The sequence below is a fragment of the Pholcus phalangioides genome, unplaced genomic scaffold (assembly GCF_987345545.1).
Source record: "Pholcus phalangioides strain wild (caught in Gottingen) unplaced genomic scaffold, Ppha-v1.0 ptg000015l_1, whole genome shotgun sequence".
In the NCBI taxonomy this organism is placed as follows: domain Eukaryota; kingdom Metazoa; phylum Arthropoda; class Arachnida; order Araneae; family Pholcidae; genus Pholcus; species Pholcus phalangioides.
In genome coordinates, this window is record NW_028301608.1 from 63,763,093 (window position 1) to 63,787,296 (window position 24,204).

Consider the following 24,204-nt stretch of genomic DNA (forward strand, 5'->3'; position numbering starts at 1 on the left):
TTGAAAATATAAAAAGCTATAGTGATGAAATAGCACAATTTTTCAAAACTTTTTTTTCAAACATCCTGTTTTCATTTCCCGAATAACTGATTTTGAGAATATTTCCATGCCATTTAGAAAGAATGGTTTTTTCCCCTCTTCAATATAAAGATTGATTCAATAATAGTAATGAAGATATTGTTGTTGCATATGGAAGACTTATTTTGTAAATATTCAATGCCATTGTTTGTATAGTGCATGTGTTGAGTTGAATATATTTCTGTAGTCAATAAAAGTTGTACACAAGTTATTTCATGAATAAAGTTATTTTTCCCTTTTTGCTTATTTATCAAGTTTTGTGAAAATATGTTGATTTAATTAAAACAATTTTTCTGATATCAATGCTGGGATGAACTTTTATTGGGTTATAAAAGAAATAGTTCTCCCTGTGTAACATTCTTGTCAATTTCGAGAGGACTACTTGACCACACAAGCACTGTAGAAACATTCTTCTGGGGAATTTCTAATGAATTAGTAGAACGCAGAACATGTTTTGCATTGCACTAATGAAGTATGCACTTAAAGTATTTGTTGCCAGTTATGCTTGTTTCATGCTATATTGGTGCTGTTATATAACTTTCATATTTTGAAGTGAAAATTACTTACTTGCATAACATGAAAACTCGGACATTAGTATTGTGTGGAAGTTTGAAAAATATCTGCCTAGAGACATTTTCAACTTGTATTATCCTCACAACAATGACCACTTGTCAGCCCTGGTATAACTTTTCTTTCCCAAGTTTGTCTCGGTCTTAAATATATCTTGGAATTCTCTTTTCAATGTGTTTTGTGCTGAGCAAATAACATTGCTCTCTATATCAATTTAATTTTACAAGATGTAAATTCAGTGAAAATGTTAGCACATTTATCCTCTTGTTTAATGCTATCATGACTGAAGTCAAATGATATTGAAGTAGTTTCCATGAGTAATATGTTGATTATAGTTTTGGCACATAGACTGCTAGAGGAAATAGTTTCTTTACAAAACGGTTTCTTTGCAAGAGGAATAGTTGCAGCTATTCAATTTGAGGTCATTCAAATTTAATGTAACTACGTGTATAAGTGATTAAAAAAAAGACGTGCATAGTCAATATTTATTTCAAAATTCAAACATTCGTTGTAAAACTACAAATTGAACATTAAAACTATATCCACGGAATTCTGATAACCAATTCAAAATGGAAAGTTGTATTTTCTGGAATACTTTTTAATACTTCTGAACAGCAAAAATAGAAGAATCACTTGTAAGATCATGCAGTTCCACGGAAGCATTCCAGAATGTCATTGGAAATTGAATTTGATGTTCGCAAGTCCTTGAAACGATTTCTGGAGTTTCCTATTGTCAGCCCATGTTGAATTCAAATAGCTGTCATCATCCTCTGCTTCAAGCCTCTTAAACAAAATAATAAAGCATCAACATTCCTTGAAACAATCAAATTATAAAATTAATATATGATGAAACAATATTCTACATATAACAAGTCTTTAAATAGTGATGTTTTTGAAGATTTTATTTAACATTGTATTTAAAAGCACTTTTAATCTCTTCTCAATACAGAAGAGTTGATAATCTGAGGTGGATGGGACCAAGGCCATCTCAGATTATGTAAAATGTTGGTTTTGTTGTGTATATATATATATATATATATTAGACTTGCTAATCTGGCACATATCGGACCAGGGTGAGTCAGATTACTGGAAGTCAATTGAGAAGCCCATTTTAAGTAATATAACCACCTGCACAATGACACATTTTTACTTTCAAATGCTCGAGGAAAACCCGCCTAAAAACACTGGATTATCAAGAGTACTGTGTCTATGGACAACTTTTATATAAAAGGAACAAATCACCATTAATATTTACTTAAATGAACCTGTCTTGTGAATGGCTAGTTTTCGTCTGAAAATGGTTTATTCCTCCCTAGTTTAATAGCATGAACTGAGCCAGTTGATTTTCTTTCCCCTAGTTTCCATCTTCCTATTAGTGATAACTTTTTCAATTCTTTGGTCCCTTTGAAGTCATCCTTCTGCATTTGTGACACAATTTTTTTCTTCTTTTTTGCAATATCCTTCCATCACCTGAACATAATTCTCCAAAGTGTATAGTTGTTGGCTTTTTAGGGCAGATTCTACATCACCGTAATCAGAATCGTTTGGAACATAACTGCCCTGGAATGAAGTACTTCAATATCAGATTTCCGCATTTCAAGGTCATCATACAATGACATCAAACATCATGAGCAAATTTTTTGTTTTGGTTCTGACCAACCCCCACATGAGTCAGACCATAAAATATACAAGATCTGTCGCATTCCTTCCAACATGATTAAGAATGTGTTCTCGCAAGCAGAACCCTCATCCTGCAGTCCCCTCTACCCAAATATAAAAGAAACTTTTGCTTTCTTTTCCAGAGTGGATTCCCAGTATTATACACCCATATTTGCCTTTTGTAATAAATAACATTTGTTGAGATTCTAGGTAGGGGCAATGTTTTCTCCATAACAAAGTTTCCAGGTGTTTATTTTCGTTTGCAGTTCTCAGGTCATAATTCATTGCTCTAACTGATGCATATTTAAACATCTTTCTCTCATGTCAGCAATGTTGTGATTTTTCTTCATATTAGCATGAAAAAACTTGCATTTATTGCCAGTATTTTTCTTCAGGTTCTTTCTTTTGATATCAAAATGTGTGTGAAGTATCATCCTATAGCAACTAAAACTTACTTGCCATTTTTTATTTTCTAGTACGAGTTATACATTTTTGATTCTGTTGACATATTCCATTTCACCACTCTCTCTCTCCAACAATAGTGGAGTTTATATTGGGAAAAACATAATTAATGTGATCCTTTACTTTCTGAATTTCGTCTGGGGAAATTCTAGGTTGCCCTTTCCTACAAGTTCCTCTCATGTAAGTTTTCTGTAAACTAATGGCCAAAGATAACTCAGTTCTGTTTAAATAAAATAATTATGAAAACTCAGTTTGGCAGTTGGTTCAAGTGCACACAGATGAGACAGCCTAGATGTCACTTGGTTCCATTTAAAGAGAAAAAATCTGCCTCTGCCTGCGGAAACTATCGCCGAGTGTTTTACATTTGGAGCTAAGCAACCACTGGTGTGAGCATATACTATTTCCCTTTCAGGGACAAGGGGCAATAAAAATTCATAAAATGTTCTGCTTGTGTAAAATGGATTAACCTCTATAGTTCTTTTTTACACCAGGATGTCATTATTTCACACCACCTGCCCCAAGTGTTAATTTTGTCAAAAATACAGAGAAATTATAATGCTGTTAATGTAATCACTCTATTTAGGCTTAAAAAATAATTTTTTTGTTCTTTACTATGTTACTTCTATCTTTAATGATATGAAATTGTTGAATCCATGGATATTTTAAGCAAATTATCAATAACAAAAAAATTTTCATGAAATTCACATTTCTTGCGCAAAGTGATTGAAATCATAACACAAGTTGTACCTTCAGCTCTTCTTGCCGCCTGTACTGTGCCATCATCAACTCTTTCTGCTGCTCTGCCGTCATGATCGGTTCCAACGAAGGAGCCCCTTCTCCTTTCTAAAATTAAAGTTTACCGCAAGCATAGATCAATAAATGCTGGAGATGATGAATGTGGGTACATAGAAACATTTATAAATGTATGTGAACGTGTCCTAATTAATGGCATAGTTAAGTTTTGATACTTACTGGTATGAATTGAAATGAAGTACATGTGCTAAATCTTGAATAAAATTCAATTAATGTAGAAGGAAAGCATGGTTTTCAGTTAAAAATAACAAAAATATACAATCAATGACAATTACAGTGGTACCTCAGCTAATAAAGATAATTGAGGAGCTTGTTTTCAAAAGGGAGCATTTCTACTTTTGCTAAATTTACAGTAGAAGTAACAAAACATATTCCGGTAGAATGTTTGCTTTACAAAAGTAGAAAATAGCCCAACAGGTTGCAATATGGAAATGGTATAAGAATATTTAAATACTATGTTTCTCTTGATCAACGTTCAAGGCATAATAGAAACAAGTTATCGACATTTGTATTTTATAAATGTTCTGTTTTGAAAGAAAAATTAGCGGAAATGTTACCTTTTGATTAAAATTAGAGCTAGTCAAGTCTGAAAATTTTGAAATTTCTATGTCATCCATTGATTTCAGAAGGTTTTGCATTCGGATAAAGGAGAATTTACAGGAAGATGAGATACTGAAAAGAGATCTTATTTTTTACTATGTGCACAACCAACAAAGCTTTAGTCTACTAAAGCTGTAGTAGGGTAGAACAACCTAGTCGAGTTCATAGGTCTCCATCCATTTGTGATTGGGTCAGCTCATTCCTGTGTCTGATACATGCAGATGGAAAATATCACCTCAGAATGTCCAGACCACCCGGTTCGATGTTGAGTCTTGCTCTAAAAACATAGGCTCCTTTTTTTTCAGTGCCTTTTCTATTGGTGTGTGTTCAAAACTTTGTGAAAGAGACGTAGAGGCACATCTGGAAATATATTCTGAGGTGGACATAATTTCGATGGTGTGATTGGTGTAAAAATCTAGCTCGTGACTTGGCTGTTCTATGTTTGTGCATGCATTACATATCAATGAAAAGGTTTGTTGGTTAAGCAGATGTGTGTGCGGAGAGAGATGCAGTTTTTAGGCATACATAAATATGACAAAAAAAGACTATTAATGACTCAACTAAATGCAGGTAAAAAAAAAAATAAGAACTATTACTTTTTATCAGAAGAGGCAGGCAGTACCTTTTGCAACTTGACAACGATTTTAGTCTTCTCATTTTTGCCTATATATTCACTGAGTTTCTTGTCATGTTTCAACTGCTTCCCAGCCCACCACAATTCAGAACTTGACACTTCAAGGACCTCTTTGCCAGCCTTAAAAGGAAATAATAATCATTTAGAGGAAACAAATACAATAATTGATTCTTGTCATCAGGAACTAATAAATTGGGTTTTTTTTTGTATGTCAAATAATTATGTTTCAAAAATCTTCAAATGTGAGACAAAGAAAAACTAAGTACCGCAACTTGATGACAAATGATTTCTTTTGGACTAAAAGTACTATTTTGAAAGAAAAAGAATAGACAATCATAGCAAAGTTCGTAATGCTATGCATTCACTCCCCCCCCCCCCATTCTAAATATCAATATGCATTGCTTCTCAGCATCTTCACAACTGTTAAATATATAAATACAGATTTAGTGGATTTGAACCTTGGATACCTTCTGGGCAGCTGCATAAATATATAGGCATGGCATTGGCTTATATGGTAACAAAACATTTGCTAAAAGTTTTGATTAGTTCCAATGATATTCTAAGAAAGCAAGTGCAAGCGGCACTAATTTAAAAATATTAATAATACAGCCTATTAAAAGGTACTCAAGGGACCAGAGAAGCATATCGCTATACAGGAGTTATCGTTACCGATGGGAAATACAGTTGATGCTCATGTTTTTTTGAACCTGTACAGACTTGATAATTATCCAAGGATGATGCCTCTCTCCGCTATCCATATGAAGGTTTTTAACAGCTGACTGATGCGAAGACATATTTAGGAAAGAGAGAAAATTAAACTGCCCTTACTGGAATCAAACCCACATCCTTTAACTTTCCAGGTGAACGCCCTAGATCACTAAACAACAAAGGCAATGAATATCTCAATCTTTTCTGATTACTTTACAGGACCGTCCCATCAGTGTACACAAGCCCCAAGGAAAGATTGAGATACTCATTGCCTTTGTAGTCAAGTGCATTCACCCGGAAAGTGAAAGGACGTGGGTTCGATTCCCCACAAGGGCAGTTGAATTTTCTCTTTCCTAAATATATCTTCGCATCAGCCAGCTGTTAAAAATCTTTGTACTTGATAATTAATTTGTAAATGAGAAAGACAATGAAAAAGTGTGGGAAATAAAAAATGAGTTGATCATTATCACCGTTATTGATGATTTCCATAAAAATCCCCTATTTTTGTTTGCTACATCGCAACATTTGGTGAATAAAAGATTCCATGGAATTTTTTTAGGATAATATTTCACACGAATCTCGCTTCTCAGAAATATTTCCAGGATGGTGGAACACTGCTGGAACCACTTGCCATAGAAACGATCTTTCGCTGATCTTTGATTAGAAGACTCAGTATAATTTTATGAATCCTATACCTTTTGGCAATTTCTGTCTTTGTAAAAGAGTTCGCATATTAATTTTTTTTTCATCCATGGTCAAGCACAATGTTTTTCAGTTTTTTGAAATTATGAGGAGATAAGTAGATTAACAGCAGTTAACTGAAATAGAGTTTGACTGATCCCGACTTAGAAATGGCCTATCAATAACTAATGCATCGTATCCTTTTTGAAGCCACTAGTTTAGCCAATCATGATGCACGAAAAGTGAAGTACATTGTTAATGCATTTTCAATTCATGGTCACCCCCATGCCAACAATCCAACCCACCTTCCTGGCACACATTTATACAAATACAAATACAACGCCACAACAGGCAAAATGCCCAACGAGGTGGCTGATAAAAAGATGCCCATAAAAATATGGTTGTCATATGTTTCAAAAATACAGCAACCCCATTAAAAATGCAATTAACACAAATTACAAACAATATATACACATGATAAAATATTATACAATGCCCATAAAGAATACTTATGGTTGTCTTATTCTAAGAATGGATAGCTTCTCGATTTACCCCAACATGTTTATCGTATTTCTTTTTAAACGTGTCAATTGTGTTACAATTTACTACCTCCGGGGGTAAGCTATTCCATTTATTAACAACCCTATTGGAGAAAAATTCCCTGCGACACCATAACCTTGCATTGTCCCTCACCAATCGATACTGGTGTCCCCTTGTAAAAGCAGTCGATTGGCGGTGTACTAAAAGTTCATGGTCCATCCTATCCATCCCATTGAAAATTTTGAACACTTCGATCATATCTCCTCGACACCTGCGTTCATCCAATGTAAACATATTCAAAAAATGAAGTCTTTCTTCATAACTCAAGCCCTGTGTGCCAATAAGGACACGCGTAGCTCTTCTCTGCACCCCTTCAACCAAGTCTATGTCCCTCTGTAGGTATGGTCTCCAAAACCTTACAGCATACTCCAGTCCAGGACGAACTAAGCCTCGAAAAAGCGGAAGAATGACTTTAGGAGAACGCGAAGAGACCTTTTTGAAAATGAGACCAAGCATTCTATTCGATTTTTTGACAACCGCTGAACAATGTTCAGAAAACTTAAGTCGGTCGTCAATGAGAATTCCCAAATCGGTGACTCTAGTTGCATCCGGGATAGTGACACCATTCAACTCGTAAGAGAACCGTGGGTTGTTCGAACCAAAATGAGCGACCATGCACTTATCTACGCTAAACGTCATGCTCCATTCATTTGCCCATGCTGCAATCTTGTTTAAGTTGGTCTGGAGCAACTCCCTATCGCTTTCATTTCCGATTACCCCCATTAGCTTCACATCATCTGCGAATTTGCTAGTAATTCCATCGATACCCTGATCGAGTTTGTCGATAAAAAGTGAAAAAAGTATGGGGCCAAGGACACTTCCCTGAGGAACTCCACTTGTGACGTCTGTCCAACCAGAGAATTCCCCGTTCACCATAACTCGTTGCGACCTATCTCTTAACCACGATTCTATCCAATTCAGCAAGTTGCCCCCTATTCCAATCTCGTGTAAACGCTTCAAGAGTTTGCCATGTTGGACCCGTTCGAATGCCTTCTGGAAATCAAGGTAAACAACGTCGACATTTTTGCTCTTACCCAAAGCCTTAGTCACGTAATCATAGAAGCAAAGGAGGTTAGTTACACATGACTTCCCCTTCCTGAACCCATGCTGATTATCCGACAATACATTATTCTCGTCTATCCACTTCACAAACTGCCTTTTGATGATAATTTCCAAAATTTTCGAGAGGGAGCTCGTCAAACTCACTGGACGATAATTAGACACCACTTCTCTACTACCCTTCTTAAATATCGGAACAACGTTAGCCAGTTTCCAATCTCTCGGGACGATACCCTCAGCAACACTACTCCTGTATATCTGTGCGACTGGCCCCAACAATTCATTAGCACCTTCCCTGAGAACCCTGGGATAGATATCATCTGGTCCTGGTGCTTTGCTTGCACATACATTTCTTAGAAGATTTAGGACCTCCACGTCTTCCACTTGAATATCGTTGAGCGTTTTATTACCCCATGCAACACCCGTATATCGAATATCATTATCTCCATTAAAAACCGACGCGAAAAAGTCATTGAAAGCACTACACATGCCTACATTGCTCTCTACTTTTGAGCCTCCTATCGAGAGGGGGCCAACTGTCCCCTTACATCCATTATTGACGTATCGAAAAAATGATTTTGGGTCAGAGCCAATGTTATCTGCCAACCTAGATTCAACTTGCTTTTTACTATCCCTTATCGCTTTCTTCAACAGTCTTCTTTTATCAGTAAACAATGATAGGTCACCTCGTCCACTTTTATACTCTCTGAATGCTCTTTTCTTTTCAAGATAAAGGTTCCGCACGCTATCCGTGAACCATAGAGGGTGTGATGTACAAACACGCTTTTTTCGAACAAAGGGTATGACGTCGTGCAAAACAGAGGACAGCTTCGTACTAAATTCTTCCCATTGACTTACCACCCCTACTGATTCCAACCGGTCTTTGAAAACTTCCGCTAACCTTCTTCGCAAAACATCAAAGTTAGTTCTCCGAAAACAAGGAACCAGTCTTTTGTTATCAACCTTACCCGAGGAAAAGTTACAGTGAAATCTGACGATACGATGATCACTGGAAGAAAACTCTTTCCCCACCGAAACATGTTCAACTAGATCCTCAGAACTAGTAAGAACTAAATCCAAAATAGCAGTACCCCTAGTGGCTTCTGATACATGCTGATACAAAAAATTTTCGAGCACCAACTTAAGAAAGTCTCTTTCATACTGATTTCCAGATGAAAGGTTCTCCCAATCAATACCCGGGTAATTGAAATCCCCTAGTATGAGAACCCTCTTTCGCTTACACATGTAGGAAATTTCATCATGCATTTTGGCGATATAGTTTTGATCCCTATTCGGTGGATTGTAACAAACCCCAACAATAAGCTTATGACGTCTTTTGTTCTCAAGTTCAACCCATATGGTTTCAATATCACTTCTCTGCACGTTACACTCTCTAGCCTTCAAACATGACTTCACGTATATCAACACTCCACTCCCTTTCCTATCAGATCTATTTCTCAAAAAAGTATCGTATCCGGAGATGTGTAAGAAAGATTCATCCCCATTGTTTGCCCAAGATTCTGTAATGGCTATAAGATCCAAGTCCTCCACAACTATCATAGTTTCTAAAAAATCTTTCTTATTACCCAAGCTCCTGGCATTTATTAACACACATTTTAATTTGCCCGGTGGTTTGTTGTCAATCGAGAAGCCATCCAAGTCAGAGGTGGGTAATTCCCCGTCAGTACTGTTGTGATTATCATTAACTAACCCGCATTCCCGACTACGTGGTCTGGGAGTAAAAAACCTGACCTAAGACTATCGTAAACCTCCCAGACCCCTCTCTTATTTAGATGGATCCCATCCGAACGAAGCCACCTATCGGTAAATGCGGGAAGCTCCAAGAACGTGACCCCAAGTGAGGAGCAAATGTCCTTCAGGCCTATATTGAATTGGTGGATCCTACTCCTATATCCCCTACTACCCCTTGGCAGCACTGGAATCACTGCCACATCTGAACCCCCCTCCCTAGCGGATAATAGTGAATCCCGGTATTCTGACAGAGACTCACTAATATTCGCTCCTACCTGATTTGTTCCCACCCACAGAATCACCCGCAAGGGCAACTTTCGGCGATGAAAAACGTCTCGAACGTTGCCGATCTTCCCCCCAGGAAGACAACAGCGCTCGAAACCCCGAAAATCCCTACACACTCGGTTCCCAAGTTCCCTAACCATAGAATCGCCGATGATTAAACCCCTATCACTATCCCCCTCTACCTCATCCACGACCACCCATTCGCCCTCTAAAATGTCGTTGTTCGTGGAGATTGCTTCTTCATCAGCATCATTTGCAAAACACTTGCATGTTTGGGATGAATAATTGAACATTTCTGTATATCTCCTCTCTATATTTTCTCTTAAGACAGGTAGTATGTCTGAATTAAAGTTTATTTTTGATTACAACAAACTCTGAGGTGGCGAGAATAAAATAACTAAAAAAATTTAAAGAATAGCGGAAGAAAAATGATGAGTAAAATAGACATTTAATAGAAATCAGAGTTTGTAAAATAGGGCAGCTTTTAACAGTAGCTCAATGGCATGCTGTTCGGGATGGAACACCAGTTTGTAAAATCGAACATCAACTGTATAAACACTATGAAACATACTTCGGGACCAGAGAATAATATATAAGAATTTTCACAGCACACATTTGAGAAAAACTAAACAAAATTAGAAGTCTGTAATCGTACTTGTGTACCAGAAAGATCCTCTTTGTTTTCCAGTTCTTGCTGAACAGTGTCATATGATGGCAAACCCATTGGATAGGCAATCATGACTGCTCCTTTCAACATGTCCAGAGCATCCTGAACATCAATGTATTGCAGGTTGATGTTTGAATCAACTAATTTCTGTGTGGTGAAGAAAAGAAATGAAACAACTTTGCTTTTAGTATTCAAAACAGTCCATACTGAACACACAATTTTGTGAATTTCTCTCGTCAAAAAAAAATTGTACTCATAACACTTGCCTTGGAAACTTTTATTTTTACTTCAGCTGCAGTTTTTGTTAGAACATCAGCGAACTTCTGAAGAGGAGCTGAAAATAAAATAACCACAGAAAATTATGGTCGGGTGATTATTCCTCTGCAAATCATATTGACATTAAAAGACAGAATGGTTACAACACAGTGGCAATAAAATAATTCAACTGCAATTGGTAAACAGATGGGCTTTTAAGCAACATTCCCTAAGGCATAATTAATCTTTTAAGCATGTTTTCCAAATTTTCTTACTTTGCATTATAACTGCTGCAGTGGAAATCACTGAAACTTCTGCAAAATGCCACATATTTTTTTCAAGACCATTTTTTCTAATTTTGTGCAGATGATAATTGTTCTCCTAACACAGAGAATAATACTAATTAAAAAAACCAAGGAAGAGAAATACGCTATCATTTTCTATTCTTTATACTGAAAGGACTACCCTGAAGCAAAGGGGGGAAAAAAACCACTCTTCTTCTGTTATCAAACTTTGAACAAAGGCTTATTACTCTGCCCAATGGAGGTTGATGTGACAGGTTGAAAGGATAGAAAACATGTTTGCGAAGAAAGCCGTCTGTACAGAGCTAGTTGGACTTGGCAATGACAAAATAAAAGGGTTCCAAGGACACAAAGATATTCCGTAATTTCCAAAATACAAGGCATCAAGTTAGGCAAGATGTCTCGTCATTGCTAATGTAAGGTTTAATATTGCTTGAGCAGATCAGTGAATGGCTTTGTCATTGCATCGAAGCTCATTTATATTATAGAGGAGTATATTTAGATATTATAGAATAGGGTGGCTATGGGCCATGCGACCCATGTGGCAGCACAGGGTACTAAATCGGAGGTGAATGGGTGAAAAAATTTAACAGACCAAAAAAAAAAAAAAATTAAGGAATATGATTTCCATCTGCTCTAGAGGGACACCAAATCCTCCGTCTAACCAGATCATGGCCTGCTGATCTGTCTCAATGGAGAGATTTAAGCAAGGTGGTCAAAGAAGACCCGGCCATGCTGGCAGCAGTGCATGTACATGTTGTGAGCCTAACATGAAATTTGTTTCTGTGTAATGCTTGTTCTGTGTAGTGTGCTGCCATCAATTTTTCTAACTATGAGTGAGTGAAGTGTAGTGTAGTGATTGAATAACTGTATCATTGTAGGCCTGTTGCTCACTGTGGCAAAACTTTTCAACAGGGAGATCTGCTTGCATTCACACCTCAAAGTTGGGAACCACCAGAAAACCATCTTTAGCCAACCGCCACGGTGGCAAAGGTGGAGTGTGAAGAGGGGATAGATGGAAGGAGGGTGCATGTGTAAACAGTGGGGGTATATAAAAGAACAAAAATACATTCCTTAGTTTTTTCCCTTAGGAATTGTTGGGATAAATTGTGAGAGAGAGGGTAGGCCAAAAATAAGTTCCGATATAGTAGAGATTTTGTCTTGAGTCCTACCGCAATATATTACATTCTTGTTTTGGGTATCGTGGTCCCACACCCTGCCTGTTCCCTCATGTTTTCTCAACATTTCCGTCATTTAGGTACAGCTCAAAAAGCATGATGTCATGTGAATTGTTACTGTCACAAATTTGTCTAACTAAAGCCTACGCTGCCTCCTGAGTGAAACGCACACCTCCTTGTTACATAACAATGGTGCCCCTGTATAAAACAAAAGGATAAATACTTATAGATTTGACAGTTATTATTTTCATATATATAAATAATCATTTATGAAAATGATGTTGAAAAACTTGAGAAACAAAGTAAAAATAAATGGAAAGCAACAGAATAACAAGCAATTTAGAGAAACCTTTGCCATTCCTTTTCCCAAAAGTATCAGGGTTATCCACGTGATTATCTCCCTTGATATGATCTCTGGTCCAGCTATCGACCAGTTTCAAGTCAATCACTTGATCCCGCGTAAGACCTTGCATAGTCGGAGGAAGGCATGCTCCATGTTCAGCCAAATCTTCAAGTTCTGCAATATTACAAAATTGACAAAAACAATAAATTAATCATGTTAAGAACACGAGATAACATAATTTTTTGCACTTTGAGTTTCTTTTCTTTTGAAAAAGAATGCAATAACTTATCAATACAGAGTCAAGACAATGAACATAGTATCACCTATTTTATTGTCTTTAAAAACCTTAAGACCCATTTACACACATCAAGTGATAAAGTTGATAAGGTGTCAAACACGAAATACAGCAGTACCTTGGCTAATGAAGATAATTTGTTCTAGAATCATGTTTATTAGCCAAAATGTGATTTTCCATAGGTTTCTACAGAAAGTCATTTAATTTGTTCCAGGTATTGCCCAAAATTTAAAGATAACTAAGGAATAATATTTAAAAAATAGAAAAACTGACCAACAGCTAAAATAAACAGCTTAAAAAATGGATAAATGAGAATTTTTAGGAAGATGAGATACTGAAGATCTCTTTATTTTACACTATGTACACAACCAACAGCAGCGCGAAGTGCTAGAGCCAGGGATGCTCAAGCACCCATGGTGACTTATGGCATGGGTCTGAGCATCCCAGAATTGATTCAGAGAAATCAAAATTTCCTACATAAGCTCAAGGCGAGTACCCACAGCTTTGAAACACTTCTGATGTCAGCTTTAGTTCAATAAAGCTGGTGTTGATAACACCCAGTCCGGATCGTAGGTGTCCCCCATCCATTTGTGATTTTCATCAGCTCATTCCTGTGTCCGAAACATGTAGATGAAAAAAACAATCTCTTAAAATGTGTCCAGACTGTTCAGTTTGATGCTAAAAGTTTTGCATCGAAAGAACGCGTGCTCTGAAAACATGGGCCCATTGTTTTTTTTCAATGAATTTTCTATTCGCCACATCTTTCATTTTACATGAAATGGTTCAAAAACTTTCAGAAAGATAAGTGATGGTACATCTGGAAAAAATATTTTGAGGTGGATATAAGTTAATCAAGCTTAAGTGACTGTAATTCTGGTGATGATTGGCACTAAAATTCAGCTCACAACGTGGATGTTTTATGTTAGCATATATGTCAATATTTGTTAGCGGAGAGAGAAAAATTACATAAAAAAACTACATTAACCGAAAAATTTGTAAGGAGGCTAGATATTAACTGAGATATCGCTGTACTGTTCTAATGTATGTCAGGGTTTAAGCTAGATAAAAAATTCCTTTCGCAAAAAAGCGAAAATGGGGAGATATGCTTTAAAAAATTCTACAATGCTAATGTAGCATTTTGCTAATGATTGATGGTTGGATGTCTACTCGTTCCATACCATCTGTACACATATTTGCAAAAGTGACTACCATTTTTTTGCATTTTGCAAAAAATGCAACCATAGCTTAAACTCTGTGATGTACGTAGTACTGTCTCATCAAGTACTGAATGATCATTAGATAATATGAGGCTGTGCTCGCTAACACATGCACATAGGACAGCTTGCTCAACCAAAAAATAAAAAATAAACTAAATTCTATCTACTTGACAACTTAACAGCCCTCAATGTCTGCATACATTTAAAAGTACTTGAACTACTAAATTACTTGACACATGTAACCGGTCCTTCAATAGTAAATCTTATTATAGATTGGACCCTGGAAATGCCTGGGTGAGCCTATAAATTGAGACAGACTTGACTAAGCGGAATAAAAGGAGCTCACAACAGCCTTACAAATCAAAAAAATTTAGGCAAAAGACACATTTCTTAGGAGGCAAAATCTGTCCTACGTAAGTAATCAAGTAATTTATGATCATTGGATTATACAAGGTGAAATGTCTGGAGCAAAAAGTGTCAGGAGTGAAACCTCAGGGAAGAGAGAAACACCCAGGGGTAAAAAGTACCAGGAGCAAAATGTCGGGGTGAAATGTTGGGGGAGAGGAGAGACGTTCAGGTTGAAAAGTGTTGGGAGCAAAACGTCAGGGAGAGGAGAAATGTCTGGGGGAAAAGTGACAGGAACGAAACAACAGGGCAAAATGTCGGGGGAGAAGAGAGATGTCCAGGGGAAGAAATGTGTCAGGAGTGAAATATCAGAACAATATAGTAAAAATGTATTCACTCAATAACTGCCAAAATTTCTTTTTTCTTTAAAGAGAGTAGTTTTACTCTAATTTTTAGAGAATTTTGTTTCGAAAGAAAGTACCTTGTATGATGATTAGTCTCTTTAGAAATAATCCAAATTTCTCTACATCAAATTGTGCGCCAAAGGTATGACATTTCTACGTCGAACGATATCGGGAACGGTATCAAAATCTCTAAGTCGTTTTATGGTGCTGCTGGGGTTTAAAACGGTTTTCTTTGTTCCCACCTACAACTGCCAACCCCTAAATTTTTCCATCCAGGGAAGAAAAAATCAGTAGTCCGTCCAGAAGCGAAAAGTGTCAGAGGTGAAACGTCAGGGCAAAATGTTGGGGGAAGAATTGTATTGAATCGAATTGAAGAAGGGAAACGTGCAGGGTAAAAAGGGTCAAAAAAGCAAAACATCAGGGGAGAAGATAAACGTCTGAAGAGGGGGGGGGCGGGAAAGTGTCAGGGCAACATGTCGGGAAGGAGAAGAGGAAACTGAGAACGAAATGTTGGAGACGAATTTCCCAGATCAGACTCGACGAAAGGGGGTGTGGGGGCGAATGCCGATGAGGAAAATTTTTTCAGAGGAGGGGCGATGAGACTCGGCCTCCCCCCCCCCCCTCGTCCTCAAAGTAAATTTACCTTGGCAAATCCTGTCGATTTTCAGCCTGCCGTTTTGTATGCGGACAATCTCCGATAGGAGATTCGACACGGGATCGTTGACGGTCGCCTCGTACAGAAACAAACTGTCGTTCCCTCGCTTCACGTGAAGCACAACCATCTTCTTCAAAGCTTCGCGGAAAAACAAATAGTAATAACAATACGAAAATCAAATTTATACTCGTGTGCTATGACGACCCTGAGGGACGAAAATCCACGAGAAAATACAAACGAAAACCATAGAAACAGACGATAAACTTGGAATTGGCCTTTGTAACGGCTGCTTTTTGATCAAATCAACTGATATACCTTTTATTTGCTCACATTTTATGTCCGCCTGAGTCTCATACATCATATATTAATATAAATTTCAATTTTCTACATTTTTTTTTCTCGAAAAATCATTTAATATCGAAATCTTTATAAATCACAGGCATTAAAATTCTACCATAGAACGTATACTGTCATCTAGTGACGAATTGATACACTCGAGTCTTCCCAGCGCGCTAATAGATGGCAGCATGTGTATGAATCTGATTGGAGAAGCGCGCTAATTTTAAACTGTCTTCGCGTCAATCAACGAAACTGTGTGTGAGTTAGATCGATAATTTTCCAACCGGTCCATGGACAATTTTGAAGGTAAGGGGCGGGGAGAGTCCGTAAAAAAAAAAAGTGTCTGAGAAAAAAATTATTTCAGTATTATACTGCATTCGAAATATTATTTTGAAAAGGAGTATTAAAAATTTTATTGGCGCAACCTTAGAGGAAAAATTGTATTGTATTATATTTCTTCTCGATGGGCGCAACGGTGGGTTCGTGGCCTTTATTTTACAGCATTTTACAGTACAAGCAGTGTTACTCGAACAAATAATTTTGAAGAGTAATTTCAGTGCTCTCCAAAACTTTAAGGGCTAGTTTTGGGAAAAGAGGAGTATTTTTTTTTTTTTTCAAATGAAAAAAAAACAGGGAGACACACACACACACATAAGTATTTAAATAAAATCCTGAAATTTGAAGTATTTGGACTCCTCAATAAAATTGAATTTGATGCTCGTGAACAGGGCCGCAACTAAGATTTTCGACGCCTGGAGCAAACATGATTTTTCCGCTTCCGAATCGCTCCACAACTTTAAAATTCAATAATTTCCCCAGTAGCATAACGATATCGTACCGATACCGGTCCGACGTTGAATGAAAATTGAACGTCGAAAAGTGGTCGAAAATTTTTCCGTGTCCGATGTCGAACGATATAGTAAGAATGTATTCACTCAAACACCAAAATATCTTTTTTCCCTAAAGTAATTTTACTCTAATTTTTACAGCATTTCGTTTCGAAGGATATTCTCGACATTGTGCGACAAATGTATGCCGTTTCTACGTCGAACGGTTTCGAAATCTCCACGTCGTTCTATGGTGCTGCTGGGGTTTAAAACGGTTTTCTCTATTCCCACCTAAAACTGCCAACCCCTAAATTTTTCCATCTAGCTAATTTTTCCTTTCAGCAGTTGCCGAAAGAAAGAATACCTTTGGAAAGAAAATACCTTTATACAGGGTGTTCCGTTAATGGACCGACAAACTCAGAGAGTTGTTAGTAGGCATCAAGAGGAACAAAAATTGCAATTGAACACGGTGTCGCAAATTACGTTGAGAGGGTGAAAATCTCGAAAAACGCATGCAGGTTTCGATGTCACGCTGGAACGACAAAAAGTAACATAATAACTACAAAATGATTTATTTGATTAATTATTACAAGAGTTGTTGGAAGTGGCGGCCACTGACGTCATTGCACAGTCTACAACGACGTAAAAACGATTCCCGGACGCGCTCTCAGATACTGGGTATGCTTTTGATGTCTGCCGCAGCGCGACAATCCGCGCTATGAGATCCTCCGGTGTGTCCACAGGCGTCGTATAAATGGTGATAACGTCGTCAGATATGGTGAGCGAACCCACGAACGCATTCAGCGATCAACTGGCATCCACCTTTCGTCTCCTCTGGACTCAGAGCCTGCTTGCGTTTTTCGCGATTTTCACCCTCTCAACATGGTTTGTAACACCATGTTCCATTGCAATTTTTGTTCCTCTTGATGCCTACTAACAACTCTCTGAGTTTGTCGGTCCATTAACAGAACACCCTGTACACTGTATGTTCTCTTTATGAATTTCTGTTAATTTAAAATGCTTTTTTGAAAGTTAGTAGATCAGAATTGCTGTGGGAGAAATTCCTTGTGTTCTCCAAACCCACTATGCACCTGTACAGGTACGCAAATGCTCATGACCAGGGTGCAGTGTATTGTAATGCGGTAGGTCTTCTCATGCAACTTGAGTAACGTAAAATCTACCTACCAACAGTCATTGTACCGCAACAGTTATTGATGACAGATGACAACACCGCATATAACAAGCATTACACAGAAATGAACTTCACGTTAAGTTCACAACACATATACGCACATTCCAACATATACCAATTCGTTAGAAGTTCCGCAGAGGAATATAGACGAAGTGCACGCATGGTTTAGTAGTCATTGTACCGCTTGATCATTGTTTAACGCAGCATAATCTTGATCATAAACCTTTTGACAAAGTTTGGCACAATGGGCAACTGCTCAAGATGATTCGTATGAAGATACCGTGTAACATCATTAAATTTGTGAGTAATTATCTCTACGCGCGTTCTTTCCGAGTACAGAGAGATAAATGACCCAAGATCTAACTCTAGACCATAGTTTCTCAACTTTTTTTGTCCCATATGAATGACTTCTCAGTTGCCCCTAAGGGCTTTACGGCTCTCTATGCCGATGATAGTGCTCTTTGTTGCACAGATAAGGACCCTAGCACGACCCTTTCAAACTTACAAGAAATGGTGAGATTGGTTGAACGCTGGTGTGTTCGAACCCGTGTTGAGCTGAACGCTGATAAAACCAAATTCATGTGGTTCACAAATAAGACTTCTTTACCTCATTATGCACATATTGATGTACAGGGTGTTCTTGTCTACCCAGTCACACACACTAAATATTAGGGTGTGATAGTGGATAAGAGGTTCAATTTTTCCCGGCAATGTGTGGTGATGCCATTCACAGGGCAACTGTGGCCTCAATCATGCTCAACAGACTAAGCCATAAGCATTCAAGCTTTTTAATTCGCAAAAAAAATTATTCTCTACAAAATGGCCATCAGGCCGGTACTGCTGTATAGCGCACCTGTGTGGTTGTTTCCAAATAAAATGAACATTATCGCTCTTGAGAGATTTCAAAACAAGATTCTAAGACGGTACACTGGTCTTCCGTGGTTCGTAAGGAATGTTAATATTAGACGGGATTCTGGTGTGCTTGACATTACGTCCTATACCGAGAAACTGGCGAAAAAGTTATTTGACAAATCAACCGATTCTGAATTTCAACATCTTGCTGAGACAGTAAAAATTGTAATTTTCATATTCAACATTTAAAACTTTCTTTCTTAATGAAGTATATTTTTATTCACAGCAGCGCAGTGCTTCTCAATTAATACTTATCTGAGAGAACATCTTAGAACTGACGAAACCATGAACTCCCTGAGCTATGCGCCGAAGCGAAAATTAGAGTGAATTGAATATATCGAGCGAATATATTTGTTCTGAAACACATCCCGCTGAACCCTTGACAACTTCTTGCGAGGGCCCCCAGAAGTGCGCGTACTCCTCTTTCAGAAACCTCTGCTCTGAAGTGCTATTTTCAGTGATATTAAAACATTAGTATGTCTACCACTAATTCTCTCTCCCAATCGGGTTGATTACAATGCAATAAAAGTATTACAAGCGAGTAAGTGCAAGAGGAGTATTTCAGAAATAAAGGTCGTTGCGAAAGAGTAGTAATAACAAAATGTCCAATCGAAAGTCACCAGCAGGCTTTTTGTAAATTCAGGTACCACCGATATCTCGACGTATACAGACAGGAGCAAATTTTGCTAGTCTACGTTTTGTAGATTGGGAGCAGTAAAAAATTGTAATTTTCATATTTCTCCCAATTATTATTCACGATTGTCGTGTCTAATCGTGCGCAGACACTTTATTGCACCGTCATATAAGATGAATATCTGTGACTCTTCGTTCGTAAGTTATTTTCAGCCCAAAGGAGTTTCCTGTACACCCTGTATAGAGCGCATACATTACTGTCACCTCTAATGCAGTTAATAACAATTCACCAAACAATGACTATATTTTTTTTACAAGATATACAGAAGACTGGATGTTGTGAAGATATTTATTATTTGAGATGTTAATTTTTTTTTTTTTTTTTTTTTTTTAAAGGAAGGAAAAAACTCATCTCTGCCTCTACCGGGATGAGTTTTTTCCTTCCTTAAAAAATTAACATCTCAAATAATAAATATCTTCACAACATCCAGTCTTCTGTATATCTTGTATTAACAAGTGGAGAGCGACATTCATGTCATATATTTTTTTTCTTATTCTTGATGACTGTATACAATATTTTCAACAGTGATGTGACGATAATACACACATTCATGTGTTCCATATTTTAACAATCAGAATATTTCCGCGAAAACTGTGATTCACTGATCAACATAAATCTTTGATTTTGATTCGAGAAAATACAGAGAGATACCTAATCGGAAGCAACGCCTTCAAAATCTTTAAAATTAATGACAAAAAGGTTAGAGAAAGTCCACCCCGAAGTGGAAACAAACACCTCAATTTCAGTGATTCACAACCCTTGTCTTGGGAACATAGTACACACTCACTCGGTATACATTGGGGGGAAAACCCTTATCTCCTGTTTCACCCCCGCTTCCTGGCGGATATATGGCGACACCCTCTGTCATCAGGATTCACCCCTTGATCTAAAAACCACACGATGTGGTTTCAACACAGCGGATGGGGTTTTATAAAAACGAGAATTTCGCTGGGTAGGGCTATCTACCAAGTTTGTGTAGTTAGTGGGTGTTTTTTCCTCTACACTTGGTTGTATAATTAGGGATTTCTGAAGTCGTGAAAGACTTATTCATCAAATATTTCCAGAAAAAGAAGACGATCTAACCATTCATTTGGAGCTATTATTAGGCACAAGTGCTATTACTGCAAATAATTAACTCTAATTTGTGCAATCGGAATCAATTCTGAGAACTAAGATTTCTAGGAGACAAGGGTTTTTTTTTCAAGGACAGAGGACACCATATAGGAAATATCTATTCATATGACACTCGTAGAAATTTTTTTCCTTAATAGACGGAGATAAGCCAAAAATACATTTGTTTGACACATTTGGGGATTCGTAGAAATCGGTGACAATACCCGTGTGATAAATTAACATTTTCGTAGATCTAGGGTATTCAACAAACATTGCGGGCTAAGAAAAAAAATTCCCCTGAAGTCTGAGGGCCAACAAGTACACTGCGGTATCCAGATTCACACAATGGTGACTTAACGGGTCGGATCATTGAGACCCAGGGTTCCGTGTCAAACAAGTGGCCCAATATAATTGCGGAATTTCATTTATTCTGAGACTAAATAGGAGTTTCCAATTTTTCTGAAATTATTTTTACCATTAAATATGAATTTCTGTTATAATTCTGAATTTTTTTTAATATGAATTTCCACATCAATACTGAAAATATTTTTTTTCAATTACTATGGAAATATTTTTCTTTAATTATGAATTTTCATGAATTGTGAATATTCTCATTGAATCTGAAATTGTTTCTCTCATTGTTTAAACAAAGAAATGTTTTCTAAAAGTAATTTTGAAATTACTTATTTCACAATTGGAAGAAATAATTGTGGAATGCATTTCATTGAGGCTTTTTTTTTCCAGCATTTCCCTAAATTCTGTATTATGTAAGCTCTTTCATCGGCGGGCCACTGCGAAAGCTTCGAGAGAGATGCGTTGAGGCTTCAAGACCGTTGATGCAGATGCTACGAAATTTAATGGGCCTTGAGGATGGCCATGAAGACAAAATGTGAAGGTTACATTTATATATTTGTTTGTTGACATGAGGGTAATATCAACAAACTTCATAACGATGGGAAAATAGAATCCATATCACAACCGCATTAACTACTAAATGCTTTTAATATTAAATCGTTCAACATGACAAGTTGATCTGCAGTGTAGTCTTCATTCAAGGAGATGAGCGAAAGTAACGGAATACGCCGCCAATAGTCACAGATACTCTCGATTAAAGGGGAGAGATGCTTCCTACATTCCATTTGAAAGCCGAGGTTTTTTTTTACGAGAAACCCATTATGTTCCGAAACATTATAACAAAAATTATATTAAGGAAAAGAAAAAGACGGATTTCTAATTTGTCTCTTCTTTCTCCTTTCTAATGACAGTGAGAAATGTGGCATCCGTTTACCACGCGTGGGACTTTCAAGAAGAGTGCCTTAAGACTTGCTGGGTCGTGCTCTAGGAATAGTCAACGGATAAGTCCGATTTAAATTCTGGTCATTCCTTTTGGTTCTTTTCTTTAAGAAATTCAGAGTGTGAGTGTTTTTTATTTCTCGTACCCATTGTTCATCTAGTAGCTGAACAAGAATCTCGTAGTTGCAACCTTGTTACGCAAGTCTGTGTGGCTGGACATTTTCAACGCCTTCTTGCCCTATATTTTTTCCTTCGTTTGATGACTTTTTCTTGAGAAATTTGCTTGTTTGAGCAGCTAATGATATCGGAATTTTGAAGTATAGCGTATATGATTAGTCTGGTTTGAAGAATCCTCCTTCGTTAGTCATTGAAATACGACTCTATTTTTAAATGGTAATAACTTTTTTTTATTTACAGTGGGCATCAATTATATTCACTACTTCTCGTATTAATGAATTTGGAAGCTGCTAAAATTAAGGGCCTTTAATTCGATTCACCTACCCGAATTCTCAACCCTTTCTTCTAGGGCCTGTTTCTCATAACAGGTCCCAAGCAAATACGAATTTTCGGGGCTCTTTATATATAGTATATAATGCTCTTTAAGGGCAAAGGCGTCGGAGAGGGGTTCGTGCCTCTCGTACAAAAAGCAGCCAATTTCAGGGCCCGGAAAATTTGTAGGGCCTGGGTGCGTGTCCCATTTTCCCATGCAAGAAACGGGTCCCCGCTTTCCTCGGCGTAGTAGAAATCACAAAATCCTTCCTCCTATAAAATAATAAATTTGTCTTAAGGAAGTAGACTTTTTTCCGATTTTCAGCAAGTGCAAAGTAAAAGGTACAGGGAAAAGTGCTTCAGAAATCCGCTGTGAGTGATCGAGAGAAATCCCCTGCACAATATGTCTGATCTCACAAAGTACGAATGACTTGATACTAAACGGAGATGAAGCTCAGAAAGAAAATTCACATGCCTCCCCGGAGAATCGAATCACCAATCTCTTGAAAAACTGCAGAAAACCAACTTCAATTGACAACCACTCTGCCTCCAACAGGGTTCGAACCTGCATCGTCACGACTAGAGTCCAGCGTGATGCCACACGACCACACAGCGGCACTCGCCTGGACTGCGAGAGATTGGTTAGTTGTTCGATTCCATGTGGAAGCATATGAATTTTTTTTCCGATCAGATCTTCATCTCCGCTTGGTATATCCAGTCTTTCGCATTTTTTTATGAATATTGGAGAGAGACATCGCGTTTCTCTGTATATCTGGGCTTGTCAATGTTAAAATAAGAAGCTTTTAAGGAGGCGAAAGACTTCGTCAGTGTATATGACTAGGGTCAAGTAATATTTGCATACTGAAAACTATGAAAAAGAATGAGCTATTTTTAACCCGGGCAGGTGGCTGAACAATATGACTATTTCGGGGGGGGGGGGGGGGGTAAGAGTCTTGACCTTGATCTTCATCTGATGAAGCCACCCTCGTAGCTTCCTGTTCCCCTGCTACCATGGAAGTCGACAAGAAAGCATCCTCTCACGCACGATGCTTCCTGTCAAAATTAGTTGCTTTTGCTGAGTCATTTTCTGATCAACGATGCGTTAAACGAACCCAAAAGAAACGTAACATCATATTGTACGCGGCATTTTGTTCGTATTCATATTCTATTTTTTTTCCGAACCAAAGCCAAGGTTCCTTCACAAGCCTGCGTGTCTTTCGAGTAGAAAAGCTTAATTCGAAGGTCATTTTCATTCATGAATTCGCCAATGAGAATCTCAAATTTTCACTAATTGAGTCAAGCTCTAAAATCAATAAACGAGTTAAGTTTGAAAAAAGTGTAACGAAAAATTATAATCTAAAAAAAATTTGATTTTAAATACATGCACCAAGTACTATCTAATTAATTAAAACTTCAAATTGAATAATGCGGTTCATTGAAATTCGTCTCATTGCGTCCGTGGGAACTTTTTCTACGCCTTTAAAAATATGCACTTTGGTCTTAAAATTCTGAATTCCTTTTCCATATGTTAACCCCTTTACAACGATTTTTAAGTCGTTTAAATGTTTCAATTATAGAGAAAGAATCGAGCAGCACCAGTCATTAGAATTATATACAGGTTGTCCAGTAAGTGGTAGCACGGCATGTATCTCATCAACCGTCCGTAGTAGGGTATGATTCCAGTTTAAAAAATGTTCAACAGGTGATCTAAAGCTACCAATTTTACGAGTGATAATATAGTATGTAACAAAATAAAAAATCTACATTTTTTTATACAGTCCCC

The 24,204-nt window shown here is 37.4% G+C and overlaps 1 protein-coding gene across 2 annotated transcripts; it reads right to left on the reverse strand.

Moving 5' to 3' along the window:
• Positions 1-1,225: 1,225 nt before the first annotated feature.
• Positions 1,226-15,826, reverse strand: LOC149076486 (cilia- and flagella-associated protein 298). 2 transcript variants are annotated; one of them, XR_016194071.1, is made up of 7 exons: positions 15,551-15,826; positions 12,653-12,820; positions 10,835-10,902; positions 10,557-10,715; positions 4,779-4,936; positions 3,517-3,612; positions 1,226-1,431 (listed from the first exon to the last, which is right to left on the reverse strand). XR_016194071.1 is itself a non-coding variant. In XM_089244057.1 (7 exons), the coding sequence occupies exons 1-7, from the start codon at positions 15,687-15,689 to the stop codon at positions 1,321-1,323; spliced, it is 873 nt and encodes a 290-aa protein (XP_089100183.1). In that variant the 5' UTR covers positions 15,690-15,826; the 3' UTR covers positions 1,226-1,320. The 2 variants fall into 2 exon arrangements, 1 of the variants encoding a protein (XP_089100183.1); XM_089244057.1 differs by having other exon boundaries at positions 4,805-4,936.
• Between the last annotated feature and the right edge of the window lie 8,378 nt (positions 15,827-24,204).

Excerpts from the sequence above, each read along its gene's own strand:
- LOC149076486 (XM_089244057.1), bottom strand. The coding sequence starts at position 15,689 with ATGGTTGTGCTTCACGTGAAGCGAGGGAACGACAGTTTGTTTCTGTAC. Across the intron at positions 10,903-12,652 it reads TGGGAAAAGGAATGGCAAAG|CTCCTCTTCAGAAGTTCGCT; the intron begins GTTTCTCTAAAT and ends TTTTATTTTCAG. Across the intron at positions 10,716-10,834 it reads TAAAAATAAAAGTTTCCAAG|AAATTAGTTGATTCAAACAT; the intron begins GCAAGTGTTATG and ends TTCACCACACAG.